This window comes from Ceratotherium simum, chromosome 8, assembly GCF_057802395.1.
Source record: "Ceratotherium simum simum isolate JZ-2026a chromosome 8, ASM5780239v1, whole genome shotgun sequence".
In the NCBI taxonomy this organism is placed as follows: domain Eukaryota; kingdom Metazoa; phylum Chordata; class Mammalia; order Perissodactyla; family Rhinocerotidae; genus Ceratotherium; species Ceratotherium simum.
In genome coordinates this window covers 33,211,092-33,234,302 of record NC_141907.1, presented here as the reverse complement: position 1 = coordinate 33,234,302, position 23,211 = coordinate 33,211,092, and the positions used below count along the sequence as shown (strand labels likewise).

Here is a 23,211-nt window from a genome sequence, read left to right as displayed (position 1 = left end):
TGGGGGAGGGGGATCCTCTACATTATCAAAGAATGTCTGCTAATAAACATAGAATGAATACAAATTATAAAACATCATTATGTAACGACCAATATAATAATTGATTCAGCTAAGGATCATCAATGGATGCTAAAATCATTAGGCAAAATATTGTAGGAGAACAGCTATTCACACAAAGTATCAATCACCAAAAGTTACTAATTAATTACGAAAAGGTACATTTACATAGAGAAATCTGATAGAGTCCCACCTTAGCTAAGAAATCAAACTTAATATCACCCATAATGGGGCAAACTGACCATATAAGTCTCTTGATACATTCACCAAGGGCGACTTAACATTACCTAAGAAGTATTTTTACCAAGAAAAGTTTAAACTGAATCTAATCATAAGGAAACAATCAGACAAATTAAAACTGTACGACAATCTACCAAACAACTGGCTTGGAGTCTTCGAAAATGTCAACAACACTGAAGACAAAAAATAGGCAGAAGAACTATTCTAATACTACAAGAGACTACAGACTTGGGACAATCAACTGGAAATGTGATGTTTGGATTGAGGAGGGTAAAAAAACACACAGCTATACAAGACATTATCCATACAACTGGAGAAATTTGAATATGGCTGCATATTAGATAATATTATTGTAACAATGTTAAATGTCTTAAAACTGATAATGTTATTGTGATTACACAGGAGAATCCATTTGCTCTTAAGAGATATACACGCTGAGGTATTCAGAGGTAAAGCACCACAATGTCTAACAATTTCTTTTCAAACAGTTCAGCAAAAAGCAATTTTAGAGAGATTAAGCAAATGTGGCCAAATGTTAACAACTATCTAGGTAAAGGATATACTGGTGTTTATTGTACAATTCTTTCAATTTCTCTGTAGGTTTTTAATTTTTCAATATAAAAAGTTAGAAAAAAGATAGTGATAAGAATACACACGTTGATATACAAAGTGAAGCTCGCTGCAACATTATAACTAAATGTCCATCAATAGAGGAACGGATACATTATGATGCATTCACAGAATATTATACAGCAGTTACAATAAAAAACCACATCCATCAAGATAAGTAGATCTGGAAAACTGTATTGAGTGAAAATAAAATAAGTGACTTGGCTGATGATATAGTGGGATACCATGTACATTCATTTTTTAAAATTCACAGGGGCCGGCCCGGTGGCATAGCAGTTAAGTGCACATGCTCTGCTGCAGCAGCCCAGGGTTCAGATCCCAGGAACGCACAGAGGCACCGCTTGTCAAGCCATGCTGTGGCGGCATCCCATATAAAGTGGAGGAAGATGGGCACAGATGTTAGCCCAGGGCCAATCTTCCTCAGCAAAAAGAGGAGGATTGGTGACAGATGTTAGCTCAAGGCTGATCTTCCTCACAAAAAAATAAACAATAAAACTCACAAAAGGAGTACTATAGACCAATCATGGATGAATGTACATATAGCAAAGGTATTTATAAAATTCAGCAGGAAGAACATAGAGCAAAACGAAGGATGTTGATTTCCACCAGAAAAGGAGGAAAGAAAGAGAAAAGGATTGGGAAGAATACAAAGGGAAGAATAAAAAAAAATATGAGGCATCTATGGTAAAATGTCATCATTTTTTACTTGGATTCACGAGTGTTTTGTATATTACTCTGTAACCTTTTCAACATGGTTTTCATGATAAGCAGATGAATTTCCAACCTTTTATATCAATAATATTTAATCAAGTATTTAATTAATTACAAGTCATTTGTGTTGAATTGATAAACCTATATAAAGTATAGTATAAAGCTTTCTAAAATGTAAATAAATCAATTAATCAAAACAGTACAGCTAAAAAAAACAGTACAGCTATCAATGACAGGCCAGGGCTATGGAGCTACAAGGTACTAGCTGAGGCATGGGACTCTACATCTCCACAATAAAATGGAAGAGAAAGCCAAGTTGAGAATTTAAAAATACTCTAGTAGTGGTGAAAGGAGATGACTTCTAGTATTAGAGTCCAGGGTAACTAAAACAGATTGAATTTTTCTAAGTGTTACCATCTGATGACGAAAAGGAAACAAGATGCTAAACCAACAAGAAACTTTAATGTATGTGAAGTACAAGAGACTGAATGGAAGCATGAGAAAGATCCTCATCCAAAGCCCTGGGAAGAGGCAAAACTTAGACAAGAGGCAGGCAGTGGCCCTTCCTATTGATCTGCAAAGACAAAATACAAGCAGAAAGGGAGAAGGGAGCATCGCCATACAGTAAACACTCAGAAATCCTAGCTTTTGTGATAAGTCTGTAAAAATCCTATCACCTTATTTACTTCAGTATTTTATTAAACATCTATTGAACAATTGATATCTAATAAATATCTGTTATTTAATAAATGTATATTGAACAAAAATGTATAATTCCTGAAAGGTCCTATTTATAAGTCACAGAGGATTCTCAGATTACACCATGCCCTGCCTTTAATAAATACAACAAAGGAATACAAATAACTGAAACAGGAAAATAAAAAAGAAAATGCTAATGGTCATACTAATGAGAACTCTTTCCCAAGAAGGTTCCCTTGAAGAATGAGCCTAATACAAACATCTATAAATGTGGCAGATAGCCTCAGCCTGCACATTCAGACTCTCCTGAATTCACAAGTTACACCAATATAAGCAAAGACATATTTTCTATTGAAAATTCATCATTACCACAGTCCTACCTTCAATTTTCTCCTGTAAAACTGTCATCAAATGTTCTATAGCTTCATCCACATGCAGCCCATGGAGATCTAAAACATTCTGTGGCAGCAGGGAGGCATTGACTTTCTCAAAGATCTCCACGGCAGCAAGGTGATTGGCTTCTCTCATCTTCTGCTCATGGAGACTACCCTTTAATTATAAACATATCACCAGTAAACACTTTTGATATTTGCTACTTGGTAGGCAATGAGGAAACAAACAGTGCCTCAAATAAAAGGCAGAACAAAGGAGGGAACAATAAATCTAAAATTTTAAATAACGCAATGGGCTAATATGCAAGAATATACCAAAATTTAGGGAAATTTCAGTGGATTAACACAGTTCTTAAACAATTGAATCATCATTTCTTTTTTTTTCTTTTTTCTTTTTTTTTTTGTGAGGAAGATCACATGTTAGCCCTGAGCTAACATCCATGCTAATCCTCCTCTTTTTGCTGAGGAAGACTGGCTCTGAGCTAACATCTATTGCCAATCCTCCTCCTTTTTTCCCCCAAAGCCCCAGTAGATAGTTGTGTGTCATAGTTGCACATCCTTCTAGTTGCTGTATGTGGGACGCGGCCTCAGCATGGCCGGAGAAGCAGTGCATCGGTGCGCGCCCGGGATCCGAACCCGGGCCGCCAGTAGCGGAGCACGCACGCTTAACCGCTAAGCCACGGGGCCGGCCCGAATCATCATTTCTAATATATTTTCTGAACCAAAAATCATAGAAGAGGGAAACTTAAATAAATACCACCCATCTCAAGAAGAAATCCACCAGTTTATCCGTTGATAATCCTGGGTCTCAACTCTTTCAAGACCTTGTAGTTATCCCTAAAGCCATCCCTCAAGGTTTGCTGTTAGGGCTCACAGGATTATAACAGTTGGATACCTTTCTCCACTCTCTCACAAAAAAGCAAGCCATATGGAACCACAAAAAGTAAATCAGGCAGGTTTCTTGTAACACCATGCCAGATGAGTCCAGGGAGAAATATTACTTCCCTGAAAAATATTAATGTAATTTTCTGTTTCTCACTATAAAAAGGATACATTACTAAAAATTCAAACATGATAGAAAGTACAGGGCCAGCGTTGGTGGCCTAGTGATTAAGTTGGGTGCGCTCTGCTTTGGCGGCCAGGGTTTGGTTCCCAGGCGTGGACCAACATCACTCGTCTGTCAGTGGCCGTGCTGTGGTGGCAGCTCACATACAAAAAGAGGAAGATAGGCAGCAGATATTAGCTTAGGGCGAATCTTCCTCATCAAAAAAAAAAAACAAGTACAAGACCCCTGTAATCCCACCCTGAGATGCTAATATTAACATTCTGCTGTTTTTCCTCCAGAAAACTTGTATCTGTTTAGAAATAGCACCGAATGATAGAATCTAACCTAAAAGAAAATATGGACTGTCAGAGTAAACTGCAATTCATCAATGCCATAAATGCAAAAGCAACCACAGAAATTGAGCATCTCAAAGGAGATGAAATTCTCAAAACCAAACATTTCTTATCTATTATGATACCTTATTTACGTCACTTATACAATCTACATTTCCCAGAATAACTTAATCTAGTCACAATATGAGTATTATCGGCTTCAAGACTGTTCGGACATCATGAGTGACAAAGAAAAAAATAACATCAGTTTTCTACTTTACCTGCTGGGCATAAAAGGTGGCAACGTTTTTTTTCCCCATCCGATAAGCTTCTTTTGCTTTGCTGTAGCACTCCATCCTCTTCTGTTGGTGTAGGAAAGCCTCTGCCCTGTAGTCATCATACTCTGGGTACTCAAAATCCTGGAAAGATGGTTCACTTGGTATATCTTCAGTCTCTTTCATTTTCTTTGCCTATAAGACGTTAGACAATTAGTAAAAAACGAAGAAAGTAGGAAATATAGGCTTTATCCTCAGAAAATGTATATGAAAACTGGGCTGTACTATTTTTCATCTTTCTTCTCAGAAAACAGACAGATTCTCCCCAGTGTCTACCTAGTAAGTCATGCACTCAGCAACTATCGTTAACTTGTTCATGCCATATGGGTACCTTATCTTAGAAAATGTTGAAAAGTTCTCTAAAATTACCAAAATATAATTAGGTCACAAAATCAAGCCAAGAAAGAGAATATAAGATTTTCAAAGAATAAAACATTTATCTAATGTAAAATCTTCCAAATTTTAGTTTGAAAACCCATTCAAAGGGTCCAGTCATTGAAAGTAGTAATGGCATATTTCAGTTCATATTTTTAAAAAACCAATCAATAATTGAATAATACTCTCTTTAAAACAGAAGGGCATGTGGAGTGATCATTCCTGGTAGTTAGTAAAAATCATAAGTACGTTTATGGAGCAGTTTTCAATCAGCTGACTACCAGCTATCCACTATGGTAGTGTTGACTATTACACAATTTCAGTGAGCTTTTTGAAAAATCATCTATCAAGTAATTGTTACCCAAAATGGACCCTTAAATTATCAAAGCAAAAGTAATTCTAATTTAAAACACAAGGCAATGAAAATTATTATTACATAAATTTGCCTCAACACTCTGCACCAAATAGGAAAATGGCATTTTTCTGAACAAAATTCTTAGTACATCAAGATGTCTCTAGAACATCAAGTCTATGTTAAAAAACAGCAAAATATAGTGACTTCCATATCCAATTTGGCTTTTCATTTATCCGATTCTCCAAAGTGTTATTTGCAGAAAACTGCTTGCAAACAGCAATCTGATACGTTTCTTAGTGTGTCACTGGGGGGAAAATTAACTACTATCATTTAAGTTGATTTTCTTAAAAGCTTAAAAGAATTCCAAGCATCAGGAGCCATACCAAGCAAGTTAAACGAACATTTCATGAACATTCAATCCAAAAACCCGCCAAAAAATATAATTTTCAATCTTTTAAACAAATCATGCTTTTCTGATACAATTAACTGAAAGTAAATTAAATAGTACAAGTTACTTGTTAAATTTCTAAAACCTGAAAATTGTGTTTAAATTAGAAATATTATCAAGGATTATAATTATAATGTACTCTATAACACAATCTTTAATAAAATACTGATTTGAACTTTTATGTAATATCATTTAATATATATTAAATATTACATTAAAAATTACATGTATATATTATGTAATATATATGTTACTAATTGACAAAAAAACTTTTTCAAATTTCCTGCCCATGAATGGAGTTCAGAAGACAAGAAAGATTGGGAAAAACTGGTTTAATATCTAAGAGTAGTTGGTTGTATAATTTCTTCACTCATTACATTTTGCTTACTTAGCCCCTAGAACTCTAGAGGCTTGAAAGAGTTGAAGAAAAGAATAAAATAAAGGCATCATCATACTCCTAACTCATGACCAGAGTCAAAAATCTATAAATCTGAGAATATACAATTTATTTTTGCAACAAATATCCAGCTTATTTTATGAAAGAACACAAGGTTCTCTCTCACCTAAGAATATTCATAGAACCTACATCCTTATGTCACTGTCGCCAGTACTTAATCACAAGCTTGTTTCATAATAATGTTTATATTATTCTATGACTGTACGGTTTGCATCTCTGATAAAATCAAAGACTTTGGGGGGAGGGGATAATAAAAAAGCTTTCTATGACTTGTGAAAAGTCCATAGTGTCTAACACTATGAACGTAAATATTTCAGGGGCCAGCCAGCTGGTGGTGCAAGCAGTTAAGTGCGCACGCTCCGCTGTGGCAGCCCAGGGTTCACCGGTTCGGATCCCGGGCGCGGACATATGCACCACTCGTCAAGCCATGCTGTAGTGGCGTCCCTCATACAGAATAGAGGTAGATGGGCTCAGATGTTAGCTCATGGCTAATATTCCTCAGCAAAAAGAGAAAGATTGGCAACAGATGTTAGGTCAGGGGCCAATTTTCCCCACAAAAAAAATAATAATAAAAAAATAAAATTAAGATTTATTTTTATATCCATTTCATAGTAATGTGGTTTACTACAACTTCATTAACAGGGGCCAAATGAAATATTTGCTTCCTAAGAATTCATCTAATTAGTGCCATTTATTCTCTTGAAAGCATTTTATAATACCAAAAACATTTCCTATGGTAACAAACTTACAAATTTTATTAAAGGCTGAAGGGAAAAAGTATTAATAAAACACAGTTTTAAATGTTAGTTTCTTGAAAACAGATAAACCAAAATGTTACTGGCACCATGATACTCCCTGTTAGTATCTGTGGTCCCTTAAGGTCCTGGGATATCAGAGACAGACTCTTCTGCTCACAAACCTTAAAAGACTTTCATCAGTGTTGTGACACCTGCCTACATTTTCTGAGAAAGGCTAAGAAAAATCTCCAAAGTAACTTAAAGTTTACATTTTGGCCATTGTTTACGTAACTCACAAAATCTCCTTTTCTGATCACAACATTTTCCAATCATCTCCCACTTTGAGCAAGCACATTTCCCCATGACCTCCTCTATCATCATAATGACCCACAGCACCTTCCTCTATTATCAGGAGAGAGAAAGAGTAATCTTCCTTCCCAGTTTGACCTTGAAGGTCTCATCATCATCTTCTACACTCTCTGCATCTTATAATATCCTGTACCTATCTATCCATGATGAATACAGGCATCAGTGGTATCACTTGGTTCCCAACCCATGTTTGGCACTAACAGATCACATAAATACCTAAGTCCTATATATCAACTAATTGATGTTGAAATATTCAAAGAAAAAAGGGAGCACACAAGCTATCCCTGAGTGGTCTTATTAATAAGTAAGAATAGCAGGATGGTAACAGTCTGTAAAAAAAAAAAAAAAAAAAACGCGTAAAGCTAATACAAGAGTAATATACAAAATCAATTATATTTCTATATTATATTTGCAATGTGCCATCTAAAAATAAAATTAAGAAAACAATTCCATTTACAATAGCATCAAAAAAAAGTAAAATACTCACAAATAAATTTAACAAAATACGTGCAAAACTTATACTCAAAACTACAACACACTGTTGAAAGAAATTAAGAAGTCCTAAATAAATCAAAAGATACTCCTTGTTCACAGCTTGGAAGACAATATTGTTAAGATGGCAATACTCCTCTAATTGATCTACAGATTCAACTCAATCCCCATGAAAATTCTAGCTGGTTTCTTTGCGGAAATTGATAAGCTGATCCTAAAATTCATATGGAAATCCAAGGGGCCCAAAATAGCCAAAACAATCTTGAAAAAAGAAGAACATAGTTGGAAACTCACACTTCCCAACTTCAAAACTTACTGGAAAGCTACAGTAATCAACACAGTGTGGTACTGGCATAATGACAGACATATAGATCAATGAAATAGAATTGAGAGTCTAGCAATAAACACAGTTAATTCAGTTTCAACGAAGTTGCTAAGAAAATTCAATGAGGAAAGAATAGTCTTTATGAGCGGTGCTGTAACAACTGGATATCCACATGGAAAAGAATGAACGTGGACCCCTATTTCACAGCATACACAAAAATTAACTCAAAGTGGATTAAAGATCTAAATGTAAGCACTAAAACTATAAAACTCTTCGAAGAAAACAGGTGTAAATCTTTATGACCTTGGATTAGGCAATGGTTTCTTAGATATGACACCAAAAGTACAAGCAACAAAAGAAAAATGATAAATTGCACATCATCAAAATTCAAAACTTTTGTCTTCAAAGGACACCATCAAAAAAGGGAAAAGACAACCCTCAGAATGCGAGAAAATTTTGCAAATTATATATCTAATAAGGACCTTGTATCTAGAATATACAAAGAACTCATACAACTCAAGAATAAAAAAAAGTTTTAATGAGCAAAGGATATAAATAAACATTTCTTCAAAGAAGATATATAAATGGTTAATAAGCACATGAAAAGATGCTTAACATCACCAGTCATCAGGGAAATGCAAATCAAAACCATGAGATAGTACTTCTGTATTAATCATGTCGTTTATTTCCTGTATTCTGATGCTGTGACATCTGGGGTCTTGCTAAGCCCTGGAGAGACAGCTCCCCCTCCCCACCCTAGGGTTAGCTAATTCCTAAAGATAGCAAACAACTCGCCTACTACAGCACCTTACATACGCAAACCAACCAATCTAGAGCCCATACCCCCAACCACCTCCTTTATGGGGTTCTCACATTCCAGGTGACCATCCACATACCCTACCTAATCACCCAGGCCAGGTACCAGAAAAATAAGAAGAGTCCCTATGCCCCAGAGCCTGCTGAAATTATTCAAACTATCCAGTTCTACGCCTGCTTACCTTGCCTCACCCATTCCTTCCCACAGAAACCACAATAAAGGCTCTTGCCCACATTTCCCCCTACTCCCTCTGCCTCCTGACTGAACCTGGGGCTTCCTCATGTGGCCCTGGGTAGCAGGCCACGCCTGTTTCTAGGGATCTGTGCATATAATAAACTTCTTCCTTCATGACATGTCCATGTCTGTGTGTCTTACCATACCTGATTAAAACAAATCCCAGGTATCCTTAAAACAACTTCACACTCACTAGGATGGCTATAATCAAAAAGACAGATAATAACAAGTGTCAGAGAGGATGTGGACAAATTGTAAGCCTCAGACACTGCTGATGGGAACATAAAATGGTGCAGCCATTTTGGAAAAAGTTTGGCAGCTTCTCAAATGGTTAAATATTTCTGCCCACAGATTTACACCCTAAAACCCTTCATATTACCACCCCATACTCAATTAAACCTCATACTCTACTGTGTAGAGTCTACACAGAAGCAGACAGGCCAGCCCCGATGGCCTACTGGTTCAAGTCCGGCACACTCCACTTCAGCGGCCTGAGTTCAGTTCCCAGGTACGGAACCACACCACTCATCTGTCAGTGGCCATGCTATGGAGGTGGCTCACATAAAAAAAAGAGGAAGATTGGCAACAGATGTTAGCTTAGGGTGAATCTTCCTCAGCAAAAAAAAAAAAAGAAAGAAAAAGTTACAGAAATTCAAGTGTTTGTCATGCACAATGACACTGAAGAAAAACCAATCAGCTAAATATTCATTATTTTGAGCAAACATATTTTAAACCAAATTGGTTAAACTTCCAATCTAGTCAAAATGGTGAGAAATAATCATTAAATTATCTCAACAAACCAATTATATTTTCATATACAATTATTTACCATTATAATAAAAAATAAGTAACTCTATACCTTTTTCTCCTTAGACTTCTGTGCAGTATGAGAAGTGACGTTCTCATTTTGGTGAACAAACTCTTGCGCTACAACTGTTTTTACAGGGTCTCCATCAAGAACACAGTTTAGAAATTGCACTGTGTGTTCTAATGAATAGCTGTAGAGAGTTTGAGTACAAATATAATGTCAATAAATGAAAGTAAAAGTTATGTGGAAACAACATAAGCAATCCTTGAAACATTTTAGAAGAATATGAAAAATTGGCTCACTTTTAAGTTTTGAACATTGAAATTAAACGTTAATCGTGTATCTCAAAGAGTCAAGAATCAACAGAGGGTAAGTCAAGTAACAGGCTCTCAAAAACTAATCTTTTAAAATGAATACCAAAAGATAACATATTGATAATTAATTCATTTTCTGATCTTTTATTCCAGGTAGATTATCTACAACAAAGCTTTCTTTCATCTTATCAGCTATACTTCTTAATTCCCTTGTTGGCTTCGCACACGGTTTCAGTTTCCTTTAAACATCAAACCCAGACAACAGAACTTTCAACTGACACTTTTATTGTGTCAAATTTTACTTTTTACTTATACCATGGAGTTCTAGTCAAGGAAATTCTAAGCAGTGATACAGAAAGGAAAAAGTAAAACACTATCCTATCTCACACTTCTACATTACTCAAGCACATTTTCATGGTGATACTACATTATCTGTAGCATGAAATTCTACAAATTGACAAACATCTGATACACTCATGTTTCAATATCTAAAAAAACTCATTCCAAAGCAAATTATAAATGATTTTATACTGCTCATTATTTCAGACTATTTAAGCCCCTTGATCTCTCTCAACGGCCAGAAAATGAAGAGGTGACCACAAAGGAATATTTTTGAAATGCAATAATTAGTTATCCAACGTTGCATATTTTGCTGTTCTTCGATTTATTAAAGACAACCCTAAAGGGGAAGCATTTGGGACTACCATTTCCACTTTAGCCCTCTCATCTTGCTGCCTCAGATATGTTCAAAACATAGGGGTTTCTGGGGGTTGGAAGCTACCAGCAATTGTCCACATCCTATCTAGCCCTTAAAATCACCCAGCTTGCCCACTCATGGGGCTAGAAGCCAGTCTCCACTACTGGTGTTGTTCAAGGGGTACAGCCTTGGGAGATTATAGCTCAGGTATATACTGCAGTAACTGAACTCAACTACCCTTCTTACCAGGATGAAGCTGAAGCCACTGCTAACTGAGAAAATTATCCAGCTGTTGGCAGACAAATGGAGAGAATCAACCACCCACCCTGAGGGGCCTGACCAACCACTCTGGCCATCCCCAGGAAGAACTCACTCAGCCCCCTTACCTCGCCTGGGGAACCACAACTCTGGGTTGTTTCACATCAGGCCATCTTGCCCCAGGTCCCCATAGAAGAGAGTTGCCATATGCCAGTACCAGCCCTTAACCCCCAACCCCTTGGGAGATTTTAACACATACCTCTAAGAAAACAGCAAGTTAGGTAGCAAAAATAAATCAGGGAATTAGGGATTGGAATAATACCATTAAAAACTAGATTTAAGTGACATTTATTTATTCTCTGCTGAATACGCAGAGTTTTATGCTTTTTCAAAAGCACTTTTATGAAATATTTATAAAAACTGATCATATTAAACCACAAACAAAAGCTCAAATTCCAAAAAAGAACTCTCACAGTCCACATTCTTATACCCCAATACACCAAAACAAAATAAGCAAAACCCTCCCCCCACCACCACCACCAAAGCCATCAAACCATTTAGAAAAGTTAAAACTCTTGGGTACAGGAGAAAATAAAACTGAATTAGAGATTATTTAGAAAATAATGAAAATGAATATACCGTATGTCAAAATCAAAACATTATACAGAGAAAAATTCATATGCTTAAATGTGTTTGTTATTAAAGACTGAAAGGAAACAAACTAACCAAAGAGCTCAAAACATATCAACAAATAAAAGAACCATCAAAAATAGAAAAGAATCAGGCCAGCCTGGTGGCAAAGCGGTTAAGTTCATGCACTCCACTTCAGCGGCACGGAGTACGCAGGTTCGGATCCCAGGTGCGGACCTTCGCACTGCTTATCAACCCATGCTGTGGCAGGTGTCCCACATAAAATATAGGAAGATGGGCACAGATGTTAGCTCAGGGCCAATCTGCCTCAGCAAAAAGAGTATTGGCAACAGATGTTAGCTCAGCGCTAATCTTCCTCACCAAAAAAAAAAAAAAAAGAGAGAAAAAAATAGAAAAGAATCATCAAAAATAAAAGCAAAATAAATAATTAGAGAACATAAAATAATAGACTTTAATCAATAAACCAAGAGCTTTTTCTTTAAAAGGGTCAATCTAAAAAAGGGCAAAAACAGAGAGAAAACAGAAAAAAAATAAGGAAAAAGAAAAGGGATATGATCAAATACAAAATAATGTTTTTAATTATCAAAGAATATTATCTACAACTTGACAATAATAAACTTGAAAACCAAGGTAAAACTGATGATTTCCTGGAAGACAAACTACCAGAAAAGACTTGTGAAAAAAGCAAATATGTGAATGAGGTAATAACCTTAAAAGGTTCTAAAGACCCCCTCCCTGAAAAGGCACAAGCCCAGAACCTTCAAGATACTAAGTTATTAAGCTTTCCAGAGCACAGAGAAAAACGACAGTCTTGCCAGCTTATTTTATTAAGCCTAATACTAAATAAAACCCTCAAACCAAAATCTGACAAAGACAGCACAGGAACAGAAAACTCACAGACTAATCTCATTTAACTACTGTTACAAAAATCCTAAAATCAATTCCTACACTGCATTAAAGGAAAAAAACAAAAACAAAAACCTAAAGATAAAGTAGGTTTTACTCCAGAAATCTATTATTGTGACTGACATGAAACATATTAATAAACTAAAGAAAAAAATTTATATTCTATTCTCAAGATTCTAAAAAGGCATCTACTTAAAACAACTCTTGCTAAAATAGGAATTTAGAAATATATTTAATATAAGATCAAAAGTATACGTTATTCAAACCAGAAGCATTCCTAATATACCAAACATCAAAACACATGATTACTCTATAATAATTAAAACCATATGGTAGAAACTTGGGACCAAACACATAGCTCACTGAAATCAAAGAGTTTTTAAAAGAAAATGTATATTTGGGAATGCGGTAAATATTAGTCTTTATATTTTGTATCAGTGGGTAAAGACAATCTATTCATCCAGTGAATTATCTGGAAAAACAATTAAGTTAAATCTCTACCTCATAATATACACATAAAAATGCTAGATAAATTAAATTTTTTTAACTATTAAAAATACTGAAGAAATATTTTTACAATATTGGGGTAGTGCTTCCTAAAAGAGACATAAAACTCAGAAACAATAAAGGAAAAGATTTCCTGCTAAAACATATAAATTAAAACATGTGGGCCAGCCCCAGTGACCTAGTGGTTAAGTTCGGCACGCTCCACTTCGGTGGCCAGGGTTCAGTTCCTGGGCACAGACCTACACCACTCATCTGTCAGTGGCCATGCTGTATGGTGGCTCACATACAAAAAAAAAGAGGAAGACTGGCAGCAGATGTTAGCTTAGGGCAAATCTTCCTCAACAACAACGACAAAAAAATGTATATGACCAAAGAGATGATACCAGGTTAAGAGATAAGTATCACAGCAGGAAAAATAATTGTAATCTATATTTATAGACAAAGATTACTGTAGATAATATATAAAGAGCTCTCGCAAATCTAGAAAGAAAGAGAAACAACCAGAAGGAAAACAGGCAAAAAGTAAGCAATTAATAGAAAAAGAAATAAATGAAAAAAGCTCAACCTTACTAGTAATCAGAAAAATAAAAATTTAAACAACAATGAAATATCATTTTTCCCATCAGCTTGACAAAAATTTTAAAGATTCTTCATATGCAGAGCGGGTTGCACTACCAGTGCATACAATCAATACAGAAAGCCTTTACCAAAGGAGATTTGGCACTAGGTATAAAATTTTAAATGCACACACTGACCCAGCAATTTCACTTTTAGGAACGAGCCTGTAACAGCATTCACCCATATACACAAAGATCTATGTGTAAGGATACAAGGATGCTCAGCGCAACATGGTTTCCCATTTTTCTTACAGCCAAAAAGTCCATAAATAGAAGCATGTTTAAATAAATTACAATACTGTAAGAAATCACTTTAAGAATACTATAGAATACTCTGTAGACTTTAAAAAGAAAAGAGTAGATCGCTAAGTATGGACAGGAAAAATAAATACTAGCAAAACTACAAAACAGCACGGAAAACACAACCTCTTTTTTGGTGACATACATATTTATATATAGACACAAAAGCAAACAGGCACACATGTATGCACACACACATTAGCATATATATGAGAAAAAAATTGAGGAAAAATATAAACCAATTGCCAGAAACTGCTCACTTTCTACACTGCATTTAAATGGTTTATATGTATATTATTTTTATCAGAAAAATAAAAATAAGAGATTAAAATGTACGATATATGCTTTCAATGACATCACAGTAGAAACTATAGGAAATCCTTCTAGCACTCACTTGTGGTCCTTGAAAATGTCCACCAGAAAATTTTGGTTAATGGCAGGAAATATCTTAAAGAGTTGCTTCTCCTTTAGTTTAGTGGCACAATCTTTTTCAAACATAAGTGGCTCCCTTTTCTAAAAAAAAAAAAAAAAAGACAAAAATCATCCTTAAAATGGAATCTATAATACTAATTATGCTGATCCAAAAGCATAGTTACTTTGTTGCAAAGACTAATAATTTAAAAGCAATCACAGACTTTCATCACTGATTAAAGGCAGAAATTAGTAATATAAGTATTCTTGCACTATTTATTTATATCCCATTTTTTTGCAAAGCACTTGAAGCTGCTCAAAATATACACACACAATCACACTTATACATATATATGTGTGTGCATGTGTATATAATATATACATAGTCTCACATATACACACCCAACACATTCAAGCATATTATATAAAAAAGGATGAAGATATATATATATATATATATAAGTAAACAGGATATAAATAAATGAAGAAGTCAGAGAATAAAGAAAATAAAGGTAAGAATATAGGATAAAGCTAGCGAGTAAAATTAGTATATAAATGCATGCCACAAAATCCTGTACAATTGCTAAAAGAGGGCCACAAATTCGTTCTGAGCTTCTTAGTGGCCAAAGCAAAGGGAGAAACAAAGATTCTCAGTGTCCATAAAATATAAACAAACCAGTTGCTCAGGAGAAGTACAGCTTTTTCTGGTACTGAGACCTGAGAGAAATTTCTCCCATGGGTCCTCATAAAAGGGACACTGTGTGATGCTGTGAACAACGTCCTCAAAAACATATTCTCCTCAATGGGCAGAAACTACAATGTACAAATAAGTTGCAAATTCAGGTTGACAGAAAATCTTAAAATTCACAATTTTTAAAATTTTCACAAACATATTTACTCCAAAATAACTGTATGAGAATTGTTACTAATTGTTATTTTTTCACAAGTCATATTTGGATCTGTTCAAATTGCCAAACCAAAAGAACTCTCCTAAAATTTGTTATTTTAATTCTAAGCTAGGATTATGGTAAACATTCTTAAAGTGATTTCTCACTGGAAGACAACTTGTTGACACTGCGACGTAACTAAATATTTTTGTTTGCTACAAAGATCCTAAGGTCTGAAAAATAACTTCCTATCAAATTTCAAAAGTGACTCTGAAAATTCCCAAATATAAAAATGACAATAATCTAGGACAATCCTAGAATAGTTATTGGTTTTGAAGCCTAATCATACATAGGCCGTTTGTAACACCAACAATAATAAAAGAGGAACCACAATAGGTGACAATCTGACCAATAAAATGGACTGGTAAAGCTGAACACATCACAAGAATGATGGAAACCAGCCACTCTAAGAATTTAAAATATTTCATGTTTTATTTAAGAAAGATATGCATTATAATCTGAACTTACTAAAAAATTCAGTGATCAGATTTACTAGCAATCTACCAGGTCATGAAGTTTCTAAACCATAAATTCCAAGGTCTCATCAATAACCTGAAAACTCATGACATTAATCATCTCACAGTTAATTACTCTATTCATATATTATGCCTAAAGTTTATTTTATATGCTTCACTTTAAAAAAATACAAAGTGTATTTCTCCTTTGGGGACAAAGAGTGAGGAGAAAGCATCAAGAAATTCTCTTACTGAGGCTCTAACTAAGGGGGAGTCCTTGGGACCAAGAGTATAGCTTCTATTACCCAACCCAGAGAAAGACAAGCAAAAATCAATGATAGAAAAATAAAATGCATTAAGTTTGGAAGTCAAAGATGCTCATTTCTTCACTATTATACTGAGAGACTAAAAGGCAGGTTAGAACCATAAACATAAGTTTCAGTAGTGGAAAACGGCATTTCAACAAAAATTGTCATACTATTTGGGCATAAGTTCTAGGCTTTCCTTATTTTTTAAGAAAATCCATTTCCCCAACTTATTTCATATATAAATGGAAGAGGATATCCGAGACAACACTAAATTATAAAATCCTACTGAAGAGAATGTTCCTTGGATTACATAAACACGCAAAGATGGGAATTGTAGCATATTTCCAATTTAATTAACAAGATAACCGGGGAAAATAAATATGAAGGTAGAGGAATTCTCCTTATGCCCCAGTTGTATGTATTTCAGCCAAATATAAAGGTGCTCCTTTGAGCAGTCAAATGAGTAGGAAAAAAAGTAAAAATGTTTTTAAGATCACCATCTCAGAATTTTCTTTTTCCTTGAGAATTGAACTAAATAGCCTCTAAGGTCTTTTCCCTTTTGATTTTGAAATTCTCTAATGCTAATTTTCAGAATTCAAAAAAAAGGCTAAGAAGAAGAAACGCAAAAGAAACCAAATTCTCTTACAGCTTCATATAGATATGTTGAATAAGGAACAAAAATAAAGTTCAAAGTGAAGTTTCTGTTTGAACTTGTTTAATTGAAAAGTTAGACAGAAGAAGAGTATTGAATTTTTTAATTCAAATTCTTAAGTTTCTAAAATTTTTTCTTAAAAAATTTCATTTCAGGGGCCTGCCCGGTGGCACAAGCACTTAAGCGTGCGCGCTCTGCTGCGGCAGCCCGGGGTTCGCCAGTTCAGATCCCAGGCGCACACCGATGCACTGCTTGTCAGGCCATGCTGTGGCAGCATCCCGTATAAAGTGGAGGAAGATGGACATGGATGTTAGCCCAGGGCCAGTCTTCCTCAGCAAAAAGAGGAGGATTGGCAGATGTTAGCTCAGGGCTGATCTTCCTCACAAAAAAAAAAAAATTTCATTTCAAAGATGGACACTTATTTAATAACAAGAGACATTTTTTATTACTAATTTATGAACAAAATTATCTTTAAATAAAAGATTTCTTTCATGTTTCTAGAATTAAAAAATTACAGAAGTAAATGTCAAAAGCCAAGAAATATGCAGCTCAATCACCTGCAAAATTAAATCTAAAACAACAGATTTAATGTAGATTGGCTTATTGTTACAGAATATCACCTAATTTCCCAGAGGCAAAAACCTCCAGCTTTCAACTATATTAAAACATTTTTCAATTTTAACATTAACTTCAATCCAGTTAAATACAGATTCCAGACTAGGAAATGTAGAATCAAACGAAAATCACGAAGTAAACACACATGATCAACCTAGAGTCAGAGACAAAGGCTTAATACTTATACGAACTCATACCAAATCATGTTTTTCCTGTAAGGCAATTTCTTCTGACATTATTTCTCTGAGTGATACTTTTTTAGTTTGAGTATTCCAATGATCCAATAAGGGTAGCATTTCAGGTGCTGCTGAAGTCTTCAGTAATTTTTTGCCTGTTCTCTGAGATGATTTTTGTTCAGGATTATCAAGACCAGTATGTCCAACCAGGGAAGGATCTACAAAAGTAGTATAAACAGTGTCAGACCCTCAACAATAAATGTACAAAATAAGCATAACTCACTCTGTTACATCTACCTCAGAGAGACCCAGGAGACATGGTTTTTTACTTTTAGCTTATAAATATAATGCAACTCTGAAGTTTCAAAATACATCTTCACATAATTGCAAGTAAGAAATGATATTTCAAATGAGCTATGATCTGGGTATCATTGTAAATCGACTCACTGCTTCCCACTCTTTCATATCACATCAACACACAGAAAATGGTAACACATATATACTGGTAAACAAAGCAAGTTGCAGCCAGCTGGAAGTGCCCAGCTAGAGCAGCTCTGGTCAGCTGTGCCCAGCCACTCCAAGGACTGAAAGGATCAATATTTTGGCAAACCTGTAACCCACTGGAGGTACACAATAAATATTGAGCAAATGATATTCAACATGAGGAAGGAACTGAACATTCTAAGAAGTTCACAATAACAGGATTTAATGTGTAACATTTCAGCATCTCATATCAACAACACATTCTGATACATTCCTTTGCTTTCCTGGAGAGTGAAGAAACAACACATACTGTCATTTGCACAACTCTGATACCTTTTGGGCACCTCTAGCTCTCAAACAGCTTTAGCTCTTGAAACTACAACACAAGCACAGGTGTGAACTAAAGTACATCCTAAGAATCCTCAACCTGGAGTCCCAGTATGGCATGGACAAAAGAGGTATATGAAGGAAATCATGCACAAAAATAAGGACCCTTATTAATAGGTCTACCACCCTGCACTAATCACTGAGGACAACACTATCTAAGAGAAGTCCTGTGGAATCAAATATTTTCAATTTGGTACCAATAAAATAGGCTGACTTTTGTGCTCTACTAATATTAACATCAATAAAAATTTTGAATAACCAAGTAATATTTCAAGGATGCTCTCAATCAAACACATGAATATATTATTGCTCTCAAACCAGAACATTTTTCTTTCATTCAGAGCAAAATCTTAACAGGAAACACCTTGACTATATATATTAGAGCACACCTTAGGTACGCCACAGAACTCATGAAAGCTAAATAATATTGTAGGGGCTTTTTTCTTCTTTAAGTTTTATTTTCTTTTATATCAATATTAAATGTTAAATATTTTTAAAGAACTTTTATTTGCAAATCAAAATTCTTGGATAACATATTTTGTGGAAGTCTATTTAAAATGAGTTAAAATTCACACACACATACCAAGTTTCAACATCAAGACAAGAACATTAGAAGTAAAAATATGAGCTTTACCTCGCATAAACTTGCCACAGGATACCTCTTTCTGTCTCTGTCGCTCCTAAACACAAATGCAGAAAAGGGGATTGGCAAAGGAGGATGCATTCAAAAACAAGATTATTACAAGCCAAAAAAAAAAAAAAGCAAACAAGATTATATTATTTTTCTCTAGAAATCATCTCTCCTTGTAAAACTATCAATTGTTCTTGCTAAATCTAAGTAAAACAATAAAATTAAATAAAATTATATAGTATGACTACATCTATATATTTTTTCTACTTAAAGAGCTCTTATGCTGTATTTTTCTAAAAACTGTTTTTGAAATTTAATCAGTCAGCATCGCAAGTCTTGAATTTAGGGAGTAAAAACTATTTATGATTTTTTTCCCTTAAAAAAAATCAACAATCATATTGAGCTCCATCATTAATTATACAATTTAGCCAGCCTGGAAACAATCTAAAATAGTGGAAGGAGAAAAAAAAAATCAGTAATATGTTAAGTGGTAAAAGTTCATTCTCTCTCAAAGTCAAAATTCAATAGAACTCTTTCATATAACATAGTAGATTTTATTAAAGAGCAAAGGTGACAAAATGGACACAAACAGAGCTCTTTTATAAAAAGAAGCCTACCAACCATTACAGATTCTTTCCATTTCTCATGAATCACTTTAGCCAGATTCAGATCTATGTGAACCACACAATCCTCAACTGTTAGAGACCCTTGTGAGAGGGGAAAAAAAGAAAATAAAATACAATTATTACTCATTATACATTTGCAGAAAATGTACTCAAACATCTTATGCGTCATAAAACTAATTTGTATTATTAACTACTAACCTGTTTCTAGCTCTAAATCTCTTGGAATATTTTTGTTTATGTAATATGTCATTGTTTTCACACTTCTTGGCTGCTGCAATTACACAATACTTCATATATTTAAGTTATTCATGTCCATTAGTCTAAATATATTTAATTTATTCATTTCCATTAGTCGAGACTTTTCAGTAAGTGTGTTCTAAGAAATTAATCTTGCCTTAAATGTACCTGGAGTAGCACCAAATGATTCAAAAAGGTTCATCTGTGCAAATAACTATGAGGTAAATACCAGAGAAAAATTTCAATATATGCATAAGATGAACAAACTCCATATAAATACTCTCTATTTCTTCAAATTACATTTTTTAAAATTCTCTACAGATTGTGTCAAAAATAAGGCAGGCAATACAAATTACTTTTACATTTCAGTTAACATATGAAATATTTTTTAAGTTGAAATAGAACTCTCTACCTATATTCTACTCACACAAAGATACACATATAGGTAATTTACTTTTCCCTTACCTGAATCAATACCAACAGGGCCAAATAACTCACTGAGCTGAAAAGCCAGTTCAGGGGGTAATGCCAATTCCAGACAGTCTATGGTCAGAGATGTGGCCATCACTGGCATGGGATTCAACATCTCAGTTTTATCTTCTTCAGTAACTCCTGCTGACAAAGTACTCCCTGCCATTAGAATTGTTTCCATTTCCTGTTCATCTTCATTCATAAATTCTTCTGTGTTTGGAAATTTCACATAATCCCTTGGAAGATTTTCATTTTTCTTTATTTCAAAAGAGTCAGTAAAATAAATTTCTTCATTTAATTCAAGATTTGAAGTGCTTGATACAGACTTTACATCATCAGACAAATTCAAAGAAGAATGTATACTGTCTCCAATCTCTGTGACATCTAGATTCTTCTCCATTTCACTCTCATCTTGAGTGGTAGCAACTTTTAGAGTACCTGGAAAAGACTCCTTAATGTTACATAAACCCGATAGTTCTGCCTGACTATTAGGAAGTACTTCATTAGTATTCTTCAGATCTACAGTGGCATTAGGAAATATACTTGTTATTAATCCAGGTTTTTCAGTAGTTATAGCTCTTATTTCTACCCGCTCTGAGTTTCCTTTTTCTGAATCACAGGTAGACTGCACATTAGTGTTGCTGATATCAATTTCATCATTAAATTCTGGCATAGAAGAATTAGAATCCTCTAAGGTTCCTCTTTGGCTAATAATGTCCTTCAAATTCAATCCCAGAGAAAATGGTCCAATTTGTGCTTCATCATATGACTTTTGGATATTCTCAAATTCAGTATCCTCACACAATTTAGTTTCGGAATCCAACAAAAGGCTTGTGGCCCAAATAATATCTTTGTTGCACCTCTCATATAAGTCTTTTAGGGCTTCTAATGAAAAGGATCCAAATAGTTTACAAAGAATGTTAAGATTTTCAGATTCGTCAGCACTAGTAAGCTCACTTTCTTCAACATATGTGCTTTTATCATACATTACCCTATATGGAATTGTTTCTTGAACATCTAATTTTGTGTTCATATTGAAAGCTTTCGGTTTAAATCCATCTAATCTTCCTGTTAATACTCTCACAGAATCTGAAACACTAATTTTATTTTTTTCTATTTTCCATAACAAAGCAAAATCCTGTGGTTCAGTCTGGGTACACATGCCTACTTCTACTCCAGGGACTTCTTTAGGCTTTCCTTCCGGAAATTCAACTACAGTTTGTGGTCCTACTGCTCCAGGAATAGTTGGTGCATTACTGGTAAAAGTAACAGACAATGTGTGTTGCCCATGAATCTTTTTACTTCGACAAGTCTCATCCTCATGGGTCATTTCACTGGATAGCATTTCAGAACTTCCTAGAGAGGAGCCACCCAAAGTTTTTAGTTCTTCAGGGCTTGTGCCCCAACAGGCTTCATGTGCCGTGCATAAGGCTATTTCATTCATATTGTCATTAGTTCCAAATTCTAGGTTGGGTTCTTTTAAACCAGCCTTTGGCATTCTTGTTCTGTGCTCTCTCTGAGCTAAAGAATCAGCTGAAGGCCAGTCACCCACAATGTTAAATGAGGTTTTTTCAGTATTTTTATAAGTATCATAAATACAGCTATTGAAAGATTCTGAAGCATCATCATACTGTGACTTGTTATCCTCTACACTTTCATGCGGAGATCTTCGTTGCTGGATACAATCTATATTCACAGATAGACTATTATCTAATACTTTGTGTGATGGAGGGTGATTATACTTTTTGTCACTTTGTACAGCTGAAGCTTTTTCAGTTTTTCGGTTCCTTTTTGTTCTCTGACCAATAGTCTTATCAAGTGGCCAGTCACCAACAAAATTTGATAGCTCCTGTCTCGGGAACTTTTCCAAAGTAGATTTGCTTTTTTGTTTTCCAAAGGCTTTTTTCTTAACCATTGCTCTTTCTTCCAATATTTCATTAGGTGAAGATTTTTCATTTTGAAGTGGTACAGTATTTGAAAGATCACAGTTTTCTTGACTATTTTCACCACAGCAAATACTCAGTGACACTCTCTCTACAAAACTATCTGCGTCAGTTTTACGACACTCTTTTTCAGAAGCCATTTCTTCTTGCTCTTCTTTTCCACTTTTGTCTGTTACTGGGACTTGGCTTTCAGAATCAGAAAAATCCATGTCTGGAACTTCCTGAATGAAAGCACTCTCAATGTTAGGATTCATACCACTTATTTCTTTTCTTTCTTTCTTTAAATCTGTATTAGGGAGGTAAGTAACATTCTCAGGTAACATAGTTTCTTTGGTCACTTCAAGTTTCTTCTCTTCAGTTAACTCTAGGTGCTTCAAAGATGAGGATAAAACATTTTCTTCTTTTTCAGAGGTAATATCTTCATTGTCTCTTGGGCTGTAAAATTTTTTTTAAAGTATTATAAGGAAGTCTCTTAATGTTACCATTAATATTATGATTTAAATTAAAGAAGCATTCAACTGAAAGATAGGGCACTTAACATTTATTTATTCTAAAAATTCTAGAAATAAACTATATTAAAATTATAAAAGCTAATCTTGATCTCTCTCTAATGCACTATTAACACATCCCTTTGTTGTAACCCCAATACCAAGCATAATGCTTGGCATTTGCAAGCCACTCAGTTTTCTTTCGAATTGCATAATAAACATGAGATTTCAATTAAGGTGTTTATTATGCATTAAATATGAAAGTTAAGGTTC

General features: G+C 34.6%; 1 protein-coding gene across 11 annotated transcripts in view; it reads right to left on the bottom strand.

Annotated features, from left to right (window-relative positions):
• The window catches only part of N4BP2 (NEDD4 binding protein 2), a 78,897-nt gene that overhangs the window by 9,519 nt on the left and 46,167 nt on the right, over positions 1–23,211 (bottom strand). For 8 of the 11 annotated variants that reach the window (XM_014786858.2, XM_087434217.1, XM_087434215.1 and 5 more), the window contains 8 exons: positions 20,502–22,885; positions 19,795–19,880; positions 19,177–19,222; positions 17,694–17,890; positions 14,503–14,621; positions 9,910–10,048; positions 4,388–4,576; positions 2,718–2,886 (listed from right to left, as the gene is read on the bottom strand). In XM_014786858.2, the coding sequence (XP_014642344.2) occupies positions 2,718–2,886; positions 4,388–4,576; positions 9,910–10,048; positions 14,503–14,621; positions 17,694–17,890; positions 19,177–19,222; positions 19,795–19,880; positions 20,502–22,885 (3,329 nt within the window). Of the gene's footprint in view, positions 1–2,717; positions 2,887–4,387; positions 4,577–9,909; positions 10,049–14,502; positions 14,622–15,195; positions 15,333–17,693; positions 17,891–19,176; positions 19,223–19,794; positions 19,881–19,997; positions 20,071–20,501; positions 22,886–23,211 lie in introns of those variants that run through there. The other 3 variants (XM_087434222.1, XM_087434221.1, XR_015552906.1) reach the window with 3 other exon arrangements.